Consider the following 25547-nt stretch of genomic DNA (forward strand, 5'->3'; position numbering starts at 1 on the left):
AACACTGAGTTATTCATAACAATGATAATCATAGCTATCAAGAATTGTCTATGTTCACAAAGTGCTTTCCAAAGCATAGAATGATAAGGTTTATTTACAAAGTGCTTTCCCCACAAACCACTGAGCCTAGTATTATAGAAATGGTATCATCCTTACTTTGCAAAAGGATAAACTGAGGTCCTGGGAAGTTAAATGGCCTGCTTATAGTTACAAAGCAAGGGAGAATCAATTGTAGGATTTGACCACTTACTGACAATTCTTTTAGATCACATCAAAAAACAAGATTATAGAATGCCATTCTGGAAGTTTATCATCACTATAGGTGGTCCCCTGCCAAGTCAGGAGTCAGAAAGATTCATCTTCCTGAATTCAAATCTGGCCTTAGACACTTATTAGTTGTGTGACCATAGGGAAATCACTAAACCCTGTTTTACCTCCATTTTCTCATTTGTTAAATGAGCTGGAAAAGAAAATAGCAAACCACACCAAAATTTTTGTCAAGAAAATCTCAAATGGGGTCACAAATAAATAAGACACAATTGAAAATGGCTTAACAGCAAAAATCATCACTGTGTCATTTTTTTCCCTGACAGGAAGAAAGTTTGCCCCCAAAATACAGAAATATAGACAGACAGGCAGACATATACATGTATGTATGTGCATTTTCCAGTCTCTAGTCTTCTACTCTGAATTGATACAGCAGAAACTGTGTTTCTCAATTTGGGTCAATCCTGCTGAAAATCAACAAACTCCTTACATCATAAATAATCATAAGGGAAAGCAATAAGTTACACAGGCAATTTCTAGAATATCTTCCTCATTCTATACTACTTTGATTCAATAGAAGCTTCAAGCTCATTAGTGGGTATAATAAGAATCATAGAAGGTTAGAAATCATCTAGTCCAGAACCTTTATGTTAAAGAGAAGAAACTGTGGATCCAGAAAGACAAAATGACTTGCTCAAAGTTACATAATGAGGCAATGGCAAGGGAAGCATTTGAATTCAAGCCCTGTCTCCTTTTCTCTCCACTATTTTGTGCTGTATGAACAAGGAAATATACCTTACAGTTACCTCACAACCAAAATCAAATTGGTTGCTATTCAGTTATTTTTCAATTGACTCTCTATGATCCCATTTAGGGTTTTCTTAGCAAACATATTAGAATGGTTTGCCATTTTTTTCTCCAGCTCATTTTACAAATGAGGAAACTAAGGCAAACAGAATTAAGTGACTTGCCCAGGATCACACAGTAAGTGCCTGGGGCTGGATTTAAACTTAGAAAGATGAATTTCTGACTCTAGGCCCAGCATTCTATCCACTGAGTTACCTATCTGCCCATATTCCAAATATGGTTTCACTCTATGCCTTTAATACAGCAAATATGGCAGAAAAATATTAAAACATTTCTTCACCAAAGCAATTATTTTTCTATGAAGAGATGTGTGATCCTTTAAATCACCCACTAAAAAGAATTCTCCTTTCTTTGGTCTCTATTCTCCCATAATAATAATAATGATAATAATAATAATAATAATATTTAGCACTCTGAGGTGGTTAGAAGAAGTGATATAAGGATACTCTCAAGGTATCTCTTAAGAACTTTAGAATTGATTTATGATATGGGAGACACTGACAGAGGACCACCCAGCATATCATGTGTTGTGTTCCATGAACAAAGCAAAATTGAATTAGCTCAAAAGAAATGCAAGATGCGCAAAAGTTAAAGAATCCACCCCAAATGTTTATAGGGACTATTTGTATTGGTCTGATCAGTCACAGTAAGACACACTGTAATTCTATTTTAACACAGTGATGTCACTGTGGTCCTCTTTAACAACAAAGGACAATAACCGATCTGCCTCAAACAATCAATATTTATTAAGCACTTACTTTTGCTAAGCACTGAGGATTCAAGTACAAATAAAAGCAAAAATAGTCCCTATCCTCAAAGACCTTACAATTTAAATCTCTTCTTTCAAAATTGTCATCACCATTCCAAGCTTCTGACAGAACAAATCAGAACAAATCAATAACTATTAAATCAGATTAGGACTTTATGTGTCTACCTGCTTTGCAAAAATAAAACAGTCTCTATTTTATTCAATCTATTATGTGTAGCACATATCTATATTTTCTTTACAGGTGATCATGTAGGGAAACAGGATTGTGTTAAGAATCACTATGCACTTAATGACTTATTTGGATATCCACCTTTGATTAAAGGCTTTGGTACAAATTATCTTTGACCCTTGCTCGAGTGACTTTGTGTATCTCAGCTTCAATTACTACATCTATAAAACTTGGATAATAATGCTTGTATTCTATTTGTATTACTACTTTCAAAGAGGAGTTTAGGAAAAGCACTTTATAAACATTAATGTTTATTATTATTATATAAATGATACTTAATCTTCTTATTTTACTTAGAAGCACAGCAAAGTGGAGAAAGAAATGGATTCCAAGTAAGGAAGATGTGAGTTCAAATTTCACTTCTGACCTGTACCATGTGTGTGTAATCACATCACTTCTTGCTGTTTGTCCTTTGTTTGAAGAAGACCAGTGACATCATAGAATCAGGGATTATGTGTGTATTCTGCTGTGGCCAATCAGTCCAATATGAGTTTGGAAGGCAAGACCACAGATTAGGCATATTGAGAATGAAAGTGGCTCTGAATTTGCAGTTCACATTTCTTTTGTGTCATTTAATCTTTTGTGTCAAGCAACTTTCTATGAATATGCTATAGACAGGTTATATTCTGCATTGCCTCAAATACTAGCTATATGACCCTAAACAAGTCATTTAACCTATTTGCCTCAGTTTCCTTATCTGTAAATGGGGAATAATAAAAGCACTTACCTCTTACACAGTTGTAGTGAGGATCAAATGAGATCATAATTATACAGCATTTAGCTCAGTGCCTGGCACATAGCAAGCCCTATATAAATTTTAGTTATCATTATTGTTATTATTACTGAAGGAGGAAGTTCATTCATATATTCTAGATATATATAATATTTTTGTGAGAAAATTATGAATGTTGCAACTCTTGTCCAAGATGGCAAAAGACTAGATTTGTTTATTGTTTAATCCAAGATGTGCAGGATACAAAGCAGATGCTGACCCCAAAGACCTTCCAGATCTAATAGGTAGCATGCCTTGCTTCCCCAAAAGGATTGTGTATTTTATTGAAAGTACCTCTCTGTTAATATGTGAGGGTCAATCAGCTTAATTTCCTTAGTTTCCCTGTTTCTAAACTTGAATTCTTATATAAAATGTAACTCACATAATCTTAGGCAAATTGCCTCCCTATTTTGTGTATCCTCTCTGCTGGACAAATTTAAAAATTCAGAATTGGCATTTCTGATGGTTGATTCCAGAAATCCCAAAACCTACCAGGACTACAGACAATGAGTAAGTCTCCAAAGTCTCAGGATCAAAATGGTGGGACTAGCTTATAACAGATCAACCAGTTCAGGTGGAATTCAATAAGTTGTCCCAAACTCCAATCTAGATCTTAAGACTGAGGACTCTGGATGTCCAAAAAATTAGCTTTAGCCCAAGGAGTTCTTTAAGTGTATTTACTTTGAGATTATTGTTAGTTTTTTATTTGTTTGGTTGGTTGATTGATTGAATTTGGGTGGGGGGAGGATTTGGGGAGAGAGTGGGGTGTGTGTGTGTGTGTGTGTGTGTGTGTGTGTGTGTGTGTGTGTGTGTGTGTATGTGTGTGTTTAGGCAGTCAGGGTTAAGTGATTTGGGTAGGATCACACAGATAGTTAATTTCTGAAGTCACATTTGAATTCAGGTCTTCCTGACTCCAATGCTCCACTATCTACCCAGTCCCACCTTTTCTTTTTGGTGTTTTGTTTTGTTTAATTTTATTTTTCATAGTTAACAGTTGGTGCTTAAGCTCTGTGAGCTCTTTTAGAATTAACTCTTTTTGAAGAGTTTTAGAGTTAACTCTTTAGAGTTATCAGTTGGTGTAATAACCTCTATATCTCTTTGATAATTTACTTCCAAAGTTTGAGAGATCTAAGAAACTATTGAGTGCCCTCCCCTTATTTTTCAGGAAATAACAGACCTGGAGAGTTAAACTAGAAAGTAGAAAGTAGCACAGGTTGCTCTCTATCTATTCTCCTCTGACTCCAGAACCAGGGTCATTCTCAAGGGCCCATGTTTGAAAGACATGGAAATAAATACAAAGTTATATCAAGAGGTCGAAAACAATAGTGCGTGAGTATTGAGAAAATGTAGGATACTTTTCAAGTACCCTTGATAAGCTATCCTTGGAAAGAAGTCAGGGAGTCTAAGAAATGGGGATGGAAGGGAAATATGGGCAAAAAAATTGAGTGAGGACAAAAAGCCAAAAGGTAGAATACATGAAAACAACCTCAATCTGAAATGAGATTGAAGCTCTGTAGTTTGAAGAGACTTTAGTGGTCATCCAGGCCAGTCCCATCATTTTAGAAATGAAAAAACCTATGCTATCACTGATATGGTATAACTAATGGAGAAGGGTAATAAGGTCTGAAAAGGGGAAGGTCATTGCCAACCAGGAACAAGATGATGGATAAGACAGTCAGTCATCAGAGAAGAGATAGAAGAGAAGAGAGGATGTCAACTATCCAAGAGTTGGAAGTAGGGATTCCAGAAATAGAGAATGCCTGAGCAAAGCCAGTGAGGGGAGAAAATAAGAGAGTAGTTGTTCAATTTAAAATGTTTAGAAACTTTAATAGCAAGTTAAGGAACTTGGTCAGAAGATCATCACAGGCAGAGAAATAGACAGAACTTTAGAGGTTGTCTATTGCTTCTATGGATGAGAAAATTGAGGCTAGAGAAGTTAATTAACTTGCCACCAGGTTCAAAGGCTTTTTGACTCCAGATGCACTGATTCCTTTTTCCCTTTCTTTTCTAGGAAATAAGGAATGAATGGGTTTGACAATTTGGGGAGAGGTGAAGAGACAGTAAAAGGGAGATGATGTCCTTAAATTCATCTTTGCCAGTGACAACAGGAAACATTGGATAGATGTGAAGCTAGGCATATAATTAGGAGGGTATTGGATAGGAAAGCCAGAAGTAATGAAAAACTGAATTAACCTAGAAGTAGTGGGAATGAGTCAAGCTATAGAGATATAAAGACTTTCTGGTTCTGAAGGAAGAAGAGAAGGAAGAAGTAGTAGAAGGAAAGGGCTAAGATAGGGAGAAATAAACCCATCTTAGGGAAACCAAGGGAGGGAAGATGATTAAAAAATGACTTAGTTGTGTCCACTGCTCCCAGACTGATCTGACAATGTCTCAGTTATTTATTTGAAATTGGATCTAGTAAGAGAAGGAAATGTTTGTGTCATTCTTCAAACTTTTCCTCCTCTGACTCATAGATCAAACCTCTGCCTCAAGAAACAAACCCCAAATTATCTGCAAATTAGAAACCCTCTTGGATTGTTAACCCAGTCAACAGTTAACCCTTGTTAACCCACGGGCTCAATAAGTAATGTTGCAATCTGTTGAAATTTAGTTCTCTCTCTCTCTCTCTCCTCTCTCTCTCTCTCTCTCTCTCTCTCTCTCTCTCTCTCTCTCTCTCTCTCTCTCTCTCTCTCTCTCTCTCTCTCTCTCTCTCTCTCTCTCTCTTCAACCATCCCATGACTATTAAGTATAAACCATCTGAATTGTCTTAGAAAGAGTCCGAAGATTGCCTGGCAAGATAAGATTCCAGACAATAAGACCATTTTTCAAGGTAAATTTCCAAGCATTCAAACTCTTCTGCAGAGAATGCAATTCCAACGGACTGACTACATTGTTTGAATGCCAAATGTACTTTTGCCTAAAAGACAATTTTACAGAGAAATCACACAAGTCAAAATGCTCACATGATGATCAGAAGTGGCGCAAGGACATTCTCAAAGTCTCTCTAAAGATCTTTGGAATCAATTGCATGAAATGGGAAATGCTAGCAAAAGACCACACACAGCATAACATGCTTGCATCAAAGAAGATACTGTGTTCTATAGTGAAGCAGAATTGCAATAGCTCAAAAAACCTGAAATGTACAGTTTAAGAGACATCTCCACTCCAAATGTTCATGTGGAATATTTGTGCCTAACCTGTGATAGAGCCTTCCAAGCTTATATTGGTCTGATCAGCCACAGTCAGACAGACGATGTCATCTTTGTCCTCTTCAAGAAAGGGCAACAACCAACCAAATGTAAACCAGAAATGTAGCATGTGACTATATACTGGCCAGTAGCCACTCTGATATCCTGGTGGACAAGATATGATTCAGGATTCAAAAGCAAAGACTGACAGTTGAACTTCACAATCCTCACAAAAAAGAGCCTCCTTTTGCTGATAATTGTGTCTTGTCTTCTGTTGGTACCCATTTAGTAGATTAAATGACTTCAACAAATCTAACATCAATGCCACACTTAATCATTTACTTAAGATGACTATAAAGGGCAGGAACTCTGGAGAAATATACTTAAGGCTCAGTATGATTGATTTAATCCCACAACAAGGTGTTAACTCAGTGGAATTGATAAAACAATGGTTATCTAGTTTAGTATAGTGATCAATAGTTCTCTAGTTCAATATGATTGATTTAATCCTAAAACAAGGTGTTAATTCAGTGAAAAGTAAGATAATGATTCTGTAGTTCATACCTTAGTATAATTCTGCAAGTTGATACCTATTCTACAAGATTGACACCTATGATGATGTACTTGTAATAGAGTATTTAAACTGAGGACAAGGTCAGCCACAGAGATTCCATCTTTGATCAGCTCTCCTGCCTCTTGCACTTTGAGAGAGAAGACCTGACCAGTCTCTGGTGCCTCTTCTGACTCCTGCATTCCTCCACTGAAACCAAGACCCATTCCGGAGGGCCCCCAGAAAGCTAGCCCTGCCTCAGGTGAAGAAGACAGACTATGAAGGAAATAATAATGACTTTGGACTTTATTCCTGACTATTCTTGGGGTGATTATTCTGCTGAGAGGAAGACCCTCCAGAAAGCTAACCAGGACAGATAATCCCCCTAGGCTAATAAGGGAAACTTAAACATATATTGGTTAAATGTACTTCTCCAGAATTTAGGCATTCACTAGCACCCTATATCCTAAAAGAAGAGATCTTCTTTCTCCCTTTCTACCTTCCCCCAAGCTTCTCTGAATAATCTGTCTTGTGTCATATCTAGTATTATTTATAGATTTTTTCATTCTTATAATGGATTGATCAAGATGATAATCCTTTGTGGTCCACACATTGTGAAATATACTTTGCACTGGCATTTTTATACCAGAGAAGACCCCACTTTGAAGTTCCTGAAGTAAGGTTCCTTTGAATTACAAAAATTAGCCCTCTGAAAGGAACAATCAAGATCAATTACCCTTGCCAAAAGAATAATTCTTTTCTCTGGTATTAGGAAGTATCTAAAAAGAAAATTCCATTTATTGGTCAGCTGCAAGAAAAAGGAAGAGAGATAAGGAGAGTGAAAGAAAAGACTAGTTTGAAAACTAGTCGAGGCCAGTTGAAAGATAAAGAAACACTAATGACAGTTGCCACAGAAGGCTATGAGGCTCCTGCTCTGAATGCCCCAGAGCCTTTTCTGAGAGCCCCAGCTCCTTCCCACTCTATACTCCTGGAGGACCTCTTGGATATGTGGTCAGGACCATGGACAACAACCTCTATCTCTGTGCCATTGACCCCTCCAGAAATAGAGACTCTAAAAACTACAACACATAAAGAAATCCCAGACCCCTCCTAGATCCAGCTAGGAGTTCCAGCTCCCTCATAATGTTACATGTTAGATGAAAGAAATTCAAGGAAACAAGTAGGGAGGACATATAGATTTTTTCCCATTGTGCCTTTAAGAGACTTCCCACAGGATAGATACCAACCATCTTATAACTATATTGTTGAGAAAGGATTTATGAAACTTATTAGAGGAGAACTCAGGATGGCCCAAAGAAATTCTCCCAAACTCTAATCAAGTCATGGGATCTCAGATTAAGCTAATTAGGAATCTCAAAAAACATGTTCCCCCAGAAAGTAGATTAGAGTGAGATAAGCCTCTGTAACCAACAGAAGGATGAACACTAGGGATTATTACTCCTAGTTTCAGAGATATCTAAGGGAACCTAGGGAAGAAAGGTCCTGATTAGTATATATGTAACCACTCTTCAAGAAGTATTATAAGCCATCTTTGTTTTTTTAACAAGTTAAGTTTAAAATGAAAAAGAGGGAAGTACAATAGGCAGTCTTCAGAGTCTAAGACAATTCAGATAGTTTATACTTAATAGTCATGGAGGTTGAAAGGAGAAATACAGAAAGAGAAAGAAAGGGGAGGGAGGGATATATAGAAAGGCTTGAACCTTAGGATATAAAATTTTCTCATTCTCTTATGGCCCTTGCTTTCCATTCCTCCTGATAAGAATTCTGTGGGATTCTCTTGGCACTATACAGTGTGAAAATGGAATGATCAATGACTTTACTAACTACCTTAATTTCCTCAAGCTCCCCTACTATCTGGAGGAGGCTACATTGACCTAGACATCAGAATCAGTCAAGCAGAGCCAAACTGAGTTTCTCTTAAGCTATACATATCAGAAATCCTTTGCAATGTTCACTTGCTAAACCCCAACTTCCTTTGCTGTGCCAGTAGCTACAGAACCAACTCAGATTGGTTCATGCTAATCCCCAATGATCTAAGGAATCCCTGGGAACTTTCTACTCCAATCCACTTCCTTGTACTTAGTGGGTATCTTGTAATCTCTAACAACAACCCATTTGGGAGACCAATAGCCAAATTTGAATAGGACTCTATGTCATTACCCACCACTCCTAACTTAGGTTTGTTTGTCTTTGTAAACCTTGCTGCCTAAGCCCACCCCATTCCATACATGTCTGTCTGCCTAAAAGGAATAAAAGCAAGCATATAATCTAACTCTGTCTCTCTTGGATCTAATCCTGAGAAAAAGTTGACACTAACTTTTAGGGAAAGTGCATAATTCTCTTTAGGCTTCCTACATCCAAGGGAACTCCACCATCATTCACATAAAAAGCACTTGCCTTGCTCCTCTCAGAAATAGTGTCTTTTATTCCACTGTGGAAAAAAAGTATTAGAATTTTCTCCATTAACCTTTTGTCACTGGGGTTATAGCAAGGAATAGATCCCTTTGTAATACATTTATTTTGCCTTTCCCAAAACTAAGAAGCTTATACCAGAGAAAAAGGAAGTCTATTGCTTAGTTAAGATCCACAGATTCATTCTTTTGTAACTCTTTACATCCCATGGTCCCTATGCATTGACAATTCTCTGTTTGTTCCCCTGTGCATCCTATCTTTTCAATTATTGATTTATGCTTTGCCTTTTTTGCTATCCCCCACCACCGAGATATTCAGGTTTTGTTTTTCTTTAAAAATCTAAGATATATATATATATATATATATAGTTCAAGACATTGACAATTTATAGCCACCCCAAAATAAGAAAAAATTATGAACCTTTTGGGGAAGGCTAGCTACTGCCACTGTATATCAGAAAAAAACTTACCACTAAGGATATCCCAAATTACTTGCTCCCACAGTCTCCAGAGGCAGAGGAGACACTCATTTACCTCTGAAACTCCCTCCTTGCTACTCCTCCCCTCGGGCTCTCCAAATATAAAAAGCCCTTCATGTTCTTTTCCTTTTTTTTTTTTTTTCACAAAAAACAAGGATCTCCCTCAGGAGTTTAGGCTGTAGCTTGCTACCGTCTTCTATCTTGACTCAGTAGCCAGGATTTCTTTACACTGTAGCTGTAGTCCTGGTAGAGGAAATCCAACTTTTTTTTTAATTTATGGAATAAAACAAGCATTTCTATAATATAATGTAATAAAAATGTAACTGTACTTGAAACTGCAAATCTATTATGTGCTATTCCTTTTAAATACATAATAAAGTCATCATGTAATATTTTTCCTTTTTTTCTTCCTTCCCCAACCCCACCCTAGAAATGGCTACCATCACACATAAATAGTTGTATGTGAATATATATATATATATATGCACATACAATATATATATACATACATATATGTATGTGTATAATATATATATATATTTGTTTTAATTTAATTTTATTATTTAAAATTATTTCATATTTAAAATTGAATAAGGAAACTGCCCTAGCTTAAAAAGACCAAAGTCTCCCACTGTACCAAGGCAATCTCTAATCATTCTGCTCTATATCTGACCACTGGATCCAAATGATTCCAGAGGAGAAAGTGAGGCTGGTGACCTTGTACAGCCCTTCCTCACCCAAATCCAATTTAATTGTATGTCATAGCATCACCTCTCTGATGTCTTGATCATCTTTGAGAACAAAGGACAAACAACATCAATATTTAAAATTATATTTTATAATTTGTTCATATATGTATATATCATATATGTAATTATTCTAAATATACTTCTACTTATCAGTTCTTTCTCTAGATAAGAATGATTGAACAAATAAGTCATCCTGACTATTATAAGTACCCAAATTAATTATAGATAAAGTCTCGTCTTTGTTCTTGGACACTCCCCTCTGGTGCAATTCCTACATGATACTTGGCAGCTTTTACAACATGAGACCTCTCTTACCTAGGCTCTATCAACTCTCTAACCCTCTGCCCCCAACTGGAGCTAGCCAGATCTGAGCCTCTCACCAAAAAAATTCTCACTTATTCCTAATACCCTGACTTCAGCCCAGCAACGTTACTCCTGATTCCCCTAGATCCTGAGATATCTTTCCAGATATCTTTCATGACTGCCTCTCTGTCTGTCAATAAGCCTTTTCTGTCTGGTTCCTTCTCTTGGACATTGTCCTTGATAGCCTAGACCATATCTTATTTGATGTTGGCTCCTGCCTTAAGGATAAGAAAAACTTCCCATCTAAGTTTACTGTCTACTCCCCCACTGCTGTTTTGGTTTCAAAATCTTTGCCTGACCACTCATTTGTCCAGGTCATTCTTGGGAAAGCTAGCCATTTCTCACAAAGACAGACTTCTATTACTTACTCTGATAAAAATATATGATTTTAGCTACCTTTGGAAGCTCCAAGGTTTCTTAATGGCAACTGGAATGCCTATCTGCAATGCTGCATGTTTTGATTCCCTCTTAGAAGCCCTACAACTCCCTTCCTCCCTTGTTATTTGCAAATGCCAGGCTCATACAGCCTCAGCTGACTTTTTCAGCCAAGAATATGCTCAGCACTGACCATGCAGTCCAGAGGCACTTTTCCTCTGACCATTTCTTTTTTCAGTTCTTTGTTTCACTGTTTCTGTGACTTCTGGCCCTCTTCCATATCTCTGGGGCCACCTAGTGACTGCCCAGGCAGCCATGTAAGCAACTTGGAGGAAGCTCCTGATGACATTAGCATCTTGGTTTCCAAACAAGGCTACAAAATGATTCCCATCCTGTTGTCCACTCCTGGAATCCCCCCAAAAAGAATCTCTGTGAAGCATGCAAACCAAAAAGAGTAATAGAGGAAATCCTAAGGGATTGAGAAGCCCCTGGGCTATACTATTGGATAAATTAATCTGTCAACAATACCTAATTTACATGCAGTACTATCCAGTGATTGGAATTAAGACCATTCCAGGAACTCATCCCCTTCCTTGGGGACCTTTTGTTAATATCCAGATGAACTTTGAATTTCCCCCTAAGGAAGTTATAATGGTCATACTGGACATGTTCTCTGGATGGACAGAAGCCTATGCAGCAAGACTGATGCCAGTATTGTCATAAAGAAATTGTTCATGGAACTCATCCCCAGGTTTGAAGTCTCACTAATCATAGACTCATACAGGGAGACACATCTCTGCAATAGAAAAGAGCCTGAGCATATAGAAGAAGCTATATTATGAAGACTGTCCTGATTCTTCAGGAAAATATGAAAAAGAAAAACCAGGACACTAAATAGCTGGCTGAAATATGTTAAGAAACAGGGCTCAGTTAAGTCAAGGCTCTAGCACTGATCCTTTTACTAGATTAGAATCTGGTCAACAATACTGTATCTCCATGAAGTCCTTTTTGGAAAGGCCCTAATAATGCTCCAGGACTACTCTAAATAGTTTGGTAGGTTGATGATGACTCTATTATCTTCTCTGCTTTCCAGGTAACTTTCAAGTACTTCATCAGCCCCATCACAATTACCTTACCACAGCCACTCACAGACCCAAACCACTCCCTGCATGCAGGAAACTGGGTCTACATTAAGCAGTTTAGGATTAAGCATAATCTTGAATCACACTGACTTCAACTCTTCCAATTAATCCTTACCATTCATGCCGCAGTCAAGGTATGAGGGAGAACTAACTGGATGCATACCAATCACTGCAAATAAGTCTGCCTTGACTTTTATCTAACAGAAGTTACAGAAAGAAGGGAAGGTCTACCACCTCTACACTCCGTCTCAGAGGAAAGGGAAACAGCCTCCCTTTTGAGCCAAGAACTTCAGTGAGTTAAGTACCCGGAGGTGAAGAGCAGCTATGAATGAGAACTATCCAGAATGGTAAGTCTACCACTTGAGGGAGATGTGGACATGGGTCACTATTACTGTGTTCCTCTAGGAGCAGTGATTAAGCACCTTTATGGCATTGTCGAGTGAGACAAATCACTGTCACTAAGACCATGGGTAGACTTTCTACAAACGTGGACTTTTTAATAGCTCATAACCTTACTATGGCTCTCACTAACTGTCATCATCATGATCATGGAACATTTCATCCAAATAGGGCAAGGGATTCACTATCAACCTGAATATTTGCCCCTTCTGAAAGGAAATAATGTGGGTCATATCATCTCAATGTTTTAAACACTAGTAACTTTTTTCAGTTTAACATACTGTTCTAAACCATTATTTGCTATTTGGTCAGCTAAAATACACAAACACATTTCATTATTAACTTTACTGTAGCAATTTCAATCTACAATCATTTCTAAATAGGATGAATTCAAGTCATCCTAAGTCATCATTCTTAAATATGATGACTAAACTTGTTGTTGCTGTTTAAACACTTAAATCATGTTTGATTCTTCATGACCCTTTAGAGTTATTTTGGAAGATAGTAGAGTTGTTTTCCATTTCTTTCTCCAACTCATTTTATAAAAAAGGAAATTGAGGCAAACCGCATTACATTAGATTTGAACTCAGAAAGAGGATTCTTCTTGACATAGGGCCTGATACTCTATCAGCCACCACCTATTATTAAATTGAGCTTCCCTAAGGAGTAAATGCCATAAAGCCAGAAGCCATGTCTAATTTAAACTTATTTCTATCAGTTAACAAGCACTGGGAATAGCAGATACAGGAATGGCCTTAGAGGAAGAAAATTTTGTGACACTGCCTGTGTGACCCTGAACAAATCACTTAACCTTTCAGTATTCCCTAGACAACTTTCTAAGATTATCAATTCCAGAAAAATTACCCCATAAGTAGAGAATTCCCTGAACCAATAGAAATCAAAAGTCTAGACCTAGAAAGAAAATTCCTCCAGCATCTGACACAGTACTTTGTCCCAGACACTTAGTACTTTTTTTCCCAAATGAACTGAAATTGAATACAAAATTTCAAATGCAATAATTTAAATTCAAAATTTTACGATTGGGTTTATAAAGGTTTTACTTTGGGTCTTACTCCAAAATAATTTGAATAAATTATAACAAAATTTAGCAGCAACTTTACAAGTCATTTATAGTAATGGAAAATTCAATTGAAATTTATGAATGATTGAAGTTTAATGAATTTTGGATCTTTTATTTCCTATGTAATTTGTAATAACGGATCCATGATGCAGCCACCTTAAGTGACTCAATGGCATCCTCATGACAAAACATTTTTTCCTACCAAAGGTCAAAAACAAAACAAAAAACAAAAACAAAAACAAACAAACAAACAAACAAAAGATGCTTGGTATTTGAAAGGAGTCTTAGAGATCATCTAATTAACTCTCTATCAAAGCCTGAATAAGTGATCATTGAGCCTCTCTAGTTCTAAAAAAATTAATAATTTATTTACTTTAGAGTCAAAGGGGAAAAAACCCTATTAACCAACACACATATATAAAAATATTTATCTCTAGTTATAAGATAGGAATACTGTTGCTCTGTTGTCAAATTCAATATCCTGCCAAATTCAACCCATATTGGGTTGCAGCACAGCCAGGGAAAATATTAGAGGAAAAAATATTGCATATTGCAATAATATTATGTATATTGCATAATGTTTTGACAGTTGATGGTATTGCATTCTTCCCCCTTTTTCCATTCCATCTTTCCTGTCTTATGCCTTCCTCCCCCTATTACTAAAAATTTTAGAACAATGTGAATTCTCTGATATAATCAAGAGAATGCTGGGTTTCAAGTAGTGAAGAACTAGGTTTAACTTCTACTTACTAGCTTACTAGCTATGGGAAGTTGGGTAAGTCATTAAACTCATGTCTCAGGCATCAATTTAAGACTGATCTAGATAATCATAGAAGCTCATTTCTTAGCCAGTAGGGGAACTCCCTATCAATCATAGATACTTCTCTTGTTTCTTTGTTTACAGTGAAATGGGTGGACCCATAGGTGACTGACTTCTTCACAAGAATAGAGCTTTGGTTTACTCAGGGGAATCAGATCCCAAGAGTTGTTGTGAAGGTTCTATCCCAGAAAACATTCACAATGTCTCATTGTTATAACAAAATATTTCTTAGTAACCAAGCAAATGGCAGATACAAACATTTAGCACTCTGACAGGATGCAGAATCAGAGAAAGAGCAACAAAAGAGCACTAGATTTGAAGTCAGAGGAACTGGATTGGGATTTGCCTTTCCACTGTGTGATCATAGAAAAGCTAATGACTGTCTGAGCTCAGTTTCCCTCTCTGTAAAGAGAGGATTAACAATCTCTAAGGAGTTATTAAAGGTAGCTAGGCAGTGGACAATACTGGGCTAGAGTCAATAAGATTCAATTTTTCAAATTCAAATTCAACCTCAGACACTTGCTAACTGTTTGGATCTTGGTATCACTTAGTCCTCTTTGCCTCAGTTTCCTCATCTATACAATGAGCTGGAGAAGGAAATGGCAAAGCATTCCAGTGTCTTTTTTTTTTCTTTCAGAAAATCCCAAACTGGATACCAAGACTGAGAAGATACTGAAAAAAAAAAAAAAAAAAAAAAACACAATTCAACAATAACAAAGGACTCATTCAACTCTAAAATGTATGATCCTTACAGACAATTTTTCTAAATAAGTCAGAAAGCTTCTAAGTCAAATTTAAAGATAACAGAGAGATGTGGCTTTAGAATTATAGATCAACATACTACCCAAGAAAATCCTGTAGTCTCTGGATCCATCAATCAACAAACATTTACTTAACATATACTTTGTGCTAGGCTTTAGGGACATAAAGGCAAAGTCAAAATAGCCCCTACCCTCAAAGAGCTTGTTTTCTAAAGGAAAATACACTGAATGAGTGACATAATTAGGAAGATTGCAATTAAAATTCTACCTTTGATACTAGTAATGACCTTTGATAACTTTATATTGTTATAAGCTTCCGTCATAATAAACTTTAACAGAATACATGTATTTGGACCTCATGCTAGACTTATATTTTAACTTTGCCCAATTTTCATTGAATGTTTAAACTTACATTTTGATATATTTCTCAAGCAATCCACATTCCTTATCTGGAAACTGCTCAAGTGCAGCAGGTTGTTTATTTGTATCTTTTTTGGACACTGCCCATATGGAGGCTCCTCAATTGATCCAGTATTTGTACCCTTGTTTGAACTCTACATAATGTAAAACTTACGTAGGTTTAGGATGGACCAGTACCTGACAGTGTGATTTCAGGAAAAATCACTTCATTTACTCATTCATCGGTAAGCATATATTAAATGCCTATTATATGCCAGGTAGTATTCTAGTCTCAAGTGATACAGAGACAAAGATAAGAGAATCCCTGCCCTCAAGAACTTTACTCCTATGGGGAATAGAGAAGAACGAACTAATAACATGGTCATAGAGAGATATATGCAAAATCCATACAGAGAAAATATAATAATAATATAAATATAAAATAATAATATAATAATTTTAAAAATATAATATAATAATTTAATAATATAAAAGACCATATGCTGAAGGTGATACTTAAACTGAGTATTGTAAAGAAACCAAGGATACTAACAAGTAGAGTTCAGATGAGAGAGGAGCAGAGAAGCCAAGTATATATTGAAGGTAACCCTAAAGTAGTTGGGATAGATAAGCTCTGAAAATTGGGATTATCAGGGATGAATCATAATAACTCATTTACATAGCACTTTATGGCTATCAGAGGTACAATTATCAACATTTGCTTCTTTGAGAAGTGTTCGGCAATGTGCCCTTAATTAGGGGAAGTGGAAAGGGTGGGTTCATGGCAAAGATCCTGAGTGAGATGAAGTGGAGTGGAGAAATAAAGAGAGAGGGAGACAGACAGACAGAGACAAAAAGAGAGACAGAGAGAAACAGAGACACAGAGAGACAAAAAGGGAGCCAGAAAGACAGAGAGAGACAGAAACAGACACAGAGAGACAAAAAGATAGAAATAAAGAGAAAGACAGAGAGAGACAGAGAGAGACAGAGAGAGAGAGAGAGAGAGAGACAGAGAGAGAGAGAGAGAGAGAGAGAGAGAGAGAGAGAGAGAGAGAGAGAGAGAGAGAGAGAGAGAGAGACAGAGAGAGAGAGACAGAGAGAACACCAAAACAACAGACCAGTTTGGACAAAGCTCATGAGGGGTGAGGCCACCATCTGGAAGCTTCCTATTTTAACTAATGCTTTTTGCTAAACTCATTCATTTCTAAGTACTGAGACTATAAACACTGTCAAAAACCCTGGGACAAAATCCCAGTGTCCCTCCCTTGTTATGGTTCAGAAGGTTACAAAATCCGTTCCCAAGTATAACATCATTTGAGGTTACAATAGCCCTGTGAGGGAGTCACTCTCATTTGACAAATGAGAATAGTGAAGTGAAGCTTAGAAAGAATAAATGATTTGCCCAGTCTCTCAGCTGGTAATATATTGAGCCAAGATTGAAATCCAAGTCTTTTCATTCTAGAGATCATTGGGATCAATAGCTATTTATAACAACACTTTAAGGCTTGAAAAACACTACAAATAATATCTCATTCAGGTACAATTATTATTAACTTTTATAAATAGAGAAACTGAGGCAGAGAGAAATTAAGTGACTTACCAAGGTCATCCAACTCATAAGTTTCTGAGGCTAGATTGAACTTGTATCTTCCTGACACTAACACTCTATCTAGTTGTTTCTCAGTATAAATTCTGAATATACCTTAGAACCTAATTCACCTAATCCAATCCCTCATTTTATAGATGAGAAAACTGAGGCCTAAAGAGGTCAAGTTCCTTGCCAAAAAGTCACACTGTGAGAGGCAGGATTTAAACCCACTCACCTTCCTCCAAATCCAGTACCTTTTCCCACCCTATCCTACTGCTTCTACTCTAGTGTGATTTCTCACTTCTAATCTACCTATCCTTAGACCACACAAACTATCACAGACAGATGAACATTAATCCTCATTTTAAATCTCTTCAATGAGCTTCCACAACCTTCTTCAACAATGAAATCTATAACACATAATTTTAACATGTTTAATGTATTGGACCTACTTGCCATCCAGGGGAGAGGGTAGGAAGAAGGAGGGGAAATTTTGGAACAGAAGGTTTTGCAAGGGTCAATATTGAGAAATTACGCATGCCTAGGTTTTGTAAAGAAAAAAATTTAATTAAAAAAAAAAGAAAAAAGAAATTAAAAAAAAAAACAGTGAAATCTAATCAAAGTTTAACAATACTGACCCTCAGAAAATTCCATTTTTATATTTAAAATTTTCAATGTTTTGCTACTTATAGTTCTTATTTTATCCTTAGTGGTAATAAAAAACATCTGGTTACCATCTCCTACATGCATCTTAAAATATACACATACACAGATTCTATTTTGTTTCTCTTATTTAATCCTTTCTTAGGCAAGAAAAAAGTCTTGTAGCAATAAACTTTTTGCTAACTCTATCAATAGAATGGAAGCACTAAAGGGAAAGAAGTTTGATAATAAATAATAATAACACTTGACACTATTTATATAGCACCTTAAGGTTTACTTTACAAATATCTCATTTAAACCTTACAACCATCTTAGGAAATAAGGACTATTCTTATCACCATTTTACAAATGAGGAATCTGTAGCAGATAGAGGTCAATAGATTCACTTAGTCATGTAATTAGACTGGATTTGAAGTTAGATCCAATCAATGCTCTTTCATTTTTTTATTTTTATATCCTTGGCTTTTAGTAAAATCTTTTGGCAGATTGTACTTTATTTATATTTGTTCATTACAATTGTGTTCTCTTGGTTTGAGTCCTCTGTTTACTAATGTAGGTGTCAGATGCTCTATGACTTCCCATTTAGGGCATCCTCATCCATGTTTTTCTATAAATCTTCAGTAAAGGATCCAATCTACCAATGGTTCTTTTAACTTTGGAAGTGCCAATATTACATTTAGACTATTCATGTGTTTTCTCTCATTTTCATTATTTAATGCATCCATTTCCTTTTCTGATCTTACATGTCCTTGCTGATGTTTTTTATTCTATTTTTCAGGTATAAATCATTATTAATAATGTAGAGGAAATGCATAAAATGTATATATTATGAATTTGGGGAAAACATCTCCTCCCCAGAAAAAAAAAAGTAACCTTAGATCCAAAAAAAAAAAAAAAAAACCAGATCCACTAGGCTATATAAAGAGAATTTCAGGCTATCAAGGACAAAATGAGCTTGACTGATTTCTATCATGAAGAGAGACTTCCACTCTCTTGGAATTTCCTGTTCTACCAGGATATTCTGACAACATTAAATTCAGAAAAATACATTATCCCTCTGGAACAAACCTGATTTTTGGCAACTCTGGTTAATCAGTTTTAACTTCAAGGTTAAAACATTCTTCCCCAAATCAACTGATTTCCAATACCTTTTACTCAGTCTCCCAAATAAGGAAATTGTCTGAGCAGCCTCATATGATAGACAACATTTGCCATCAATAATGTTGTCCTTGTAGCTGTTTATTGTGTCTAACTCTTCACAACCCTGTGGATCATAATATGCTAATATTGTCCATGGGATTTTCTTGGCAAAGATACTGAAGGGGTTTGTCATTTTCTTCTCCAATAGATTAAAGCAAATGATATTAACTGATTTGGCCAGGGTCACACAGTTAGTAAAGGTCTGGGGCCAGATTTAAACTAGGTCTTCCTGATTCCAGACTCAATTCTCTATCCACTAAGCCACTTCTCTCAATGGCCTTACAACTATGTAAAATTATATACATATGTGTGTGTGTGTGTGTGTGTGTGTGTAATTAGAATATATGTTCAAGAATCCACATAAATGGATATGTGTATATATGTATGCATATACATTTATGTATACATATAGATTTAAATATATCTATATATGTGACTTTGTTATCTCCCTTTGTTCTGTAGAGTTGCTCTCCACTTAGCAATTATCATCTGCTGATAATTAAACCTTTTATCTTCTAAACTTGCTTCTTGACTTGTTGCCCTCCATCTAGTCAAACAGTTCAAGGCAAGAGGAATTACTTCCCAGTAGGAATCTAGGAACTCTGGATTGAAAAGACAATAACTTAATTACAAGTAAAAGTGAGCTCTTCCTCTTCATATTTTTTCATAGTATCTCTCAAGATTCTTTACATTGCTTCTTCTACATTCTGTTAGGCTTTGAATCAGAAAGAGTTGAGTTCAAATCTTGTCTTAGACCCTTGTGAGCTATATAATTACACTGACCTCTTAATTTCTCATTTATAAAATTCAAGTAATAATTGCACTTATGTCACAGGGCTATTGTGAAAAAATGAAACAAAGCATACAAAGCATTTGGCCAGGCTTAAAATACTATTTAAATGTGAGTCACTGCCAATTATTATTAATTATCATTACTTCATAGGAGGCACTTACAAAATTTTGAATGACTTTGTTGCTTTCTTCCCAATATGTGTCACTTACTTATATGGCCTATTTTGTATACTTAGAATTTGAATATATAGCTGTCAGTCTCTGAAATAACTTTGAGCCTCAAATTACAAAATTACAAAATTGTAATCTCATGTCATACTGTTCTGCTTGGTTTCAACTCCATGGAGCAAGATGTTCCTGACTCCTTCCCCTGCTTTTCAGCTTCCCATTATACATTGTCTTCCTCCATTAGTTTGCCTCTTTTAGGGCAGGAAGTATCTTTCTACTTAATAAAGTAATTGTCACATAGTAAGCATTAATAGATGTTAATTGTATGTTTATATGTGTGTATATATTTATATGTATATACATACACATGTTATGTATCACATATGAATGTTATACTTCTGTGTAATATATTTAACATCCACATATAAAATGTAAAACAAACAAACAAACATTGCATGTAATTAATTATTGGTATTGTTTAGTCATCCAAATCTTTCTGACCCCATTTGGAATTTTCTTGGCAGAGATACTGGAGTGGTTGGCTATTTCCTTCTCTAGCTCATTTTTACAGATGAGGAAACTGAGACATATGAGTTTAAGTGACTTGCCTGGGGTCACATTGTTGGTACTTGTTGGAGGCCATAGTTAAACTCAGGAAGATAAGTCTTACCGATTTCAGACCTAGTACCCTGTGCACTATGGCACCACCTAGCTACCCACACATGTACTAAATCTGTCTCTGTTAAATCAAAGCTAACTCTTTGAGAATAGAGACTTTCATTTTTCAATTTTGATATCTCTAGTACCCAGTAGTTAGTATAGAGAGGGTATTAGGCTTTGAATCAGAAAGAGTTGAGTTTATATCTTGTCTCAAACCTTTATGAGCTGTAAAATTGAACTAATCCCTTAATTTCTCAGAGTCTCAGATTTCTCATCTGTAAAATTCAAGTAATAATTGCACTTACGTCACAGGGCTATTGTGAGAAGAAAATGAGACAAAGCATACCAAGCATTTGGCCTATCTTAAAGTCCTATTTAAATGTGAGCTATTGCCAATTATTATTAATTGCCATTACTTCATAGGAGGCACATTAAATTTTAAATGAATTTGTTGCTTTCTTTCCAATATGTGTCACTTACTTATATGGCCTAATTTTTATACTTAAAATCTGAATATATAGCTGTCAGTTTCTGAAATAACTTTGAGCCTCAAATTACAAAATTACAAAACTATAATCCCAATTACTAATTCCAAAATTCCAAAATGGAAATAATTACACCTCAAATTATTTTGAGGATCAAATGAGAATAAAAAAATACTATTTTGCCAACTTTAATGCACCAGGAAATGCTATTATTATTATCACTATTATTTTTCCTGTTAAGTCACATCTATGTTTCATTATGTTTTAGCTAAAACTTTATTAAAATTGAAGGAAAATAAATAAAATCAACTTTTAAGTTTGTTTTGATTTTTACTTTTAAAGATTTTTGAGAAGACGCCAAATACTTTCAGATTTTGCGCATTATATCAAACCAGAATTCTCGGGTTAAAAAAGAAAGGGAATATAATCTCTGTAACTATGGATATAGATTCAATTGAGAAGAAAGAAGAGAATACATATTGAGAATTGAAAGAGGTCTCAAAAGAGATTAAGATTGGACCTGGACACCTCTGACAAAATTCAACAGGACAAACTAATGCCATGGGACCAATTTGTCCCTGAACTCCATGAGGGGATACAAATTCATTTAAGTTCTGCCAAGAACATTAATTCCTATTTTTAATCTACTTTTATTCTTTAATGTTTAGAAATGCTAACAAACTGATCAAGCCAAAACTATATCATTCTTGTATAGTAAAATCATTTGGAAGAAGAAATTAAAGTAATAGCCTTTCTCACAGTGCCTAACACAGTGCCTAATCTTGTCATGTGCTTTGCTGTTCCTTTTCTCCTCACCTTCACTTCTCCAAACCCTGGTCTTCCATAGATAATCCCTTTACTCTTCCCTAGAGGAGCCAAGCCACTCAGAATAAAATTCTATTGAAGGGCAAAGCTGTCCTAAGTGATAACTGAGCATAAATTCATTTCACCTTTTCTATATAGACCATCAATCTTTGTGGTCCTTCTCTTTCCCCAACAGTAATTAAATCGATCTTGCCATTGCTTTTGGAAAACGCATAACAATCAATTGCCCCATGTCTCAACTCCACATTCTTGTGACTTTCCAAATCATAATGTCCTTCCCTGGCCATCATTCCCACATATATTGACTTCTATATTTCAAGGTAATAGTTGGGGTAAGCTCCTTAGAGGTATTTGTATATGTATAGCCAACATATGTATCTGGTACATGGATGCTGTTTAATAAAATGCTACTTCAATCATTCCCAATAGGCATTTAATAAATGATTACTGAAATAAGTATAATGGCCCCAAATATGGTTTTTAAAATGTCTAAACATGGACCTTGATAAATTATAATATGTCAGTATGTAGTGTGGAGTTCCATCCTTCAGTACAGTCCCTAAAGATACATTTTTACTGGAGCTACTAATAAATGTGAATGTTTTGAAGGAATATTCAAACTATTACATCATAATACAAATTTCTTATACTCACCCGAGAGAATTCAAGCCACCTATATTGAAAACGTCTGCTGAGATTTAAAATTCTCGAATAAACCATTCTCCACACCAAATAGTTGGCAATAGTCCTGTTAAACATGAAAGAGACAGAAACATATGACTTGTACTTTGACTCAGAACTAGATGTACTGCAGACCACCCCTGAAATCCTTCCTAGAAAAGCTCTACCAGGTTTCTTAATACAGAAATAGAAATTTCACTGTGGGTTATAAGGGAGAAGAGAGTGATTTTAAATGGTTCAAACTCAATAAATTAAACAAACTAACAAACAGTCCAGTCTTGACTTGATTTCCCTCATTTAACTCCATTAAATACTTTTGTGAACCTATTGGTCTAAGTTAAGGAGCTTGTCTGTAGACATAGGACTGAAATGAAGAGAACTAACCTTCCTTGGGAAGAAAATGCTCTTTCCTAAGGTTTTAGGTTATAGACCTCCTGTTTGCATAGGGTTAAAAACTATGTGTCCATATGTACATATATATGTATGTCCCTATGCACATATATTGATGTACATATATATAGTTGTTCCCTGCATAGGTTTTGTTGATAACTAGTTGTTTGCATTTTGGCTTCCTCATTAAACTATAAGTTCCTGAAAGCAAGGATTGACTTCTGTCGTTATCTGTATTTTTTTGTAGCTATTTCTAGCTCTAACAAATATGAGTTTTGAAGAGATAGTCAACCTATGACATCATAGTATGGGTTCCTTATGTTACCCAAAAGAATTCAAGCACACTACATGGAATTAATAGGCACTAAATAAATATTTTCCTACTGACAATATCTAACATGCATTTTTAGACATGGATAATGTGGGAATTTATTTTGCTTAACTAGGTATATTTATTTCAAGGGGTTTTTCCCCCTTTTCACAGGAAATGAGTGGGATAGAGAGAAAATGATAATTTAAAAATTAAAATAAATTAAAATTTTAAATGTCTGTATTTAAGAAACAGAAGTTGTCAAATAGACTACTAGATCTAGCACACATTCTTTGTTTTAACCTTTAACATCCAAAATACACTAGCTCATGGGGAGGAAACTATATGATTTGGTTTTGTTCAATCATTTTTTGACATTTCAACATAATTTCTTAAACTTCCTCACTGATTAATTGAATCTATAATGATGCCACAGATAAAGTGCCAGGGTTGGATTCAAGAAGATTTACTTTCCTGAGTTTACTTAATTTTCTTATCTGTAAAATGAGTTGAAGAAGGAAATGTAACTCCAGTACCCTCTGTGAAGAAAACCCCAAATGGAATCATGAAAAGGTGGATAAGACAGAAAGGGAAATAAACAATAATCCCTCAGTGGGAAAGATAGATTAAGTGTGAGCATGGTGAAGCAGGAGAGAAAGGGACTAAAAGGTCCTGAATCATACTACTGAGCTACTGAGTCACTTATGTTTTTTACAACATAAATTAGGGAAGTTCCTATATGACAACATTTAATAAAATGTGCAAATTGCAACCCATTTATCACTTATAATCTTAAAGAACTGCCTCAGCCTCTCCGGTCTAAAAGCCTAGACTTGACCAAGTGTCCCATAGCTGTTAAGTGTCAAGGGGAAGAATGTAGGCCCAAGATCTCAATCCAAGACCAGCTTTTTTATCACTGTGCTATGAGGCTGATTTAATAAAGACCATTCATGCAGACCCTAGAATACCCAGAATACAACATTTGACAGAGATCTTTGGGTAAAGAAGAAAAAAGAATTATATGCAGAATACATTAATAGCCAGACTGGTGCTAACATAGTGATATAACAAGGCCTGTGCTATCTAGCCTATGGTATATGGGGATATTTACCCAGTCAGGCATGGAGCTGATGAGTTTCCTTAGTGTGTTATAAATACTGGAAGAGAATTCCATCAAGCTCTACTTCCGAGAGCTCATATTACCATGTCTGCAACAGTTATCACCCTAATGGCTGAGTCACTGCAACCTAATACTCTGCTACATCAAACAAATAAAAAATAAAAAAGCTCAGCAATAGTCAATAAAAATAGCAATAAATTTTTTTTTTTTACAAAAAGCTTTTTCAGCTGCGTGGTTATTTCCCCAAATGGCAATAAATAAAGTAATGGAAAATAAAAGTGCCCAAGAAGAAGGCATTAGACAAAAACTATACCATGAGATTGCTTCCTAGGGCATCGAGGTTTTTTGTTTTTTGTTTTTTGTTTTTTTTTTACATAATAGTCCCTAGTTATCAATGTTCATTTTGAATACTCTTTTAAAAACTGGCAAAGCCTGAGTACCATATCCAAGCCCTTTGAGGCTATTTCTTCATGAAATACCCAATTATTAGAGACAGGCATATTGGGAGACCCACACTGTCAACAAACAATCCTTTCCTGAGCACTGTTTAAAAGCCTCAGACCCATAGGAGTCTTTCTTCTTTAGTGTGTTTACTTTGTATTTAGATCAGACTGTAGCCCATGGAGAGGAAGGATATGCTGGGGTCTCAAAGGTTCCCTTAAGGTCAATGGAGGGGAAAAGCTCCTCCTTAGGAGAGTCTCAATATGAGCTAGCCCTGAACAGGCTTCAAGGCACAGAACTAGACTTTCCTCAAATTAAAACTGATGTTAAAAGCAGCCTTAAAGCCTGGAAAGTATAGGACAAAAAAGGCAATTCACTTCAAGGTAGTCATTTATTAAACACCTACTATGTGTAAAACACTGATGGAGAGAGACATAAAGATACATTCCTCCCTGTCCTAAGTTCCTTGAGAACAGGGCCATTTTTTATCTTTCTTTGTGTACCCTGAACTTAGTACACTACCTGGCACATAATAGGTGTTCAGTAAGTGCAGGCTGACTGACTATTCATGGAGTTTACAAT

The 25547-nt window shown here is 35.8% G+C and overlaps 1 protein-coding gene across 1 annotated transcript in view; it reads right to left on the bottom strand.

Moving 5' to 3' along the window:
- PHEX (phosphate regulating endopeptidase X-linked) overlaps positions 1-25547 on the bottom strand; it is a 278269-nt gene that overhangs the window by 154058 nt on the left and 98664 nt on the right. The window contains exon 10 of the mRNA XM_074300930.1: positions 22678-22771. Coding sequence (XP_074157031.1) covers positions 22678-22771 — 94 coding nt within the window. The remainder of the gene's footprint in view (positions 1-22677; positions 22772-25547) is intronic.

This window comes from Sminthopsis crassicaudata, chromosome 3 (genome assembly GCF_048593235.1).
Source record: "Sminthopsis crassicaudata isolate SCR6 chromosome 3, ASM4859323v1, whole genome shotgun sequence".
NCBI classification, from domain to species: Eukaryota; Metazoa; Chordata; class Mammalia; order Dasyuromorphia; family Dasyuridae; genus Sminthopsis; species Sminthopsis crassicaudata.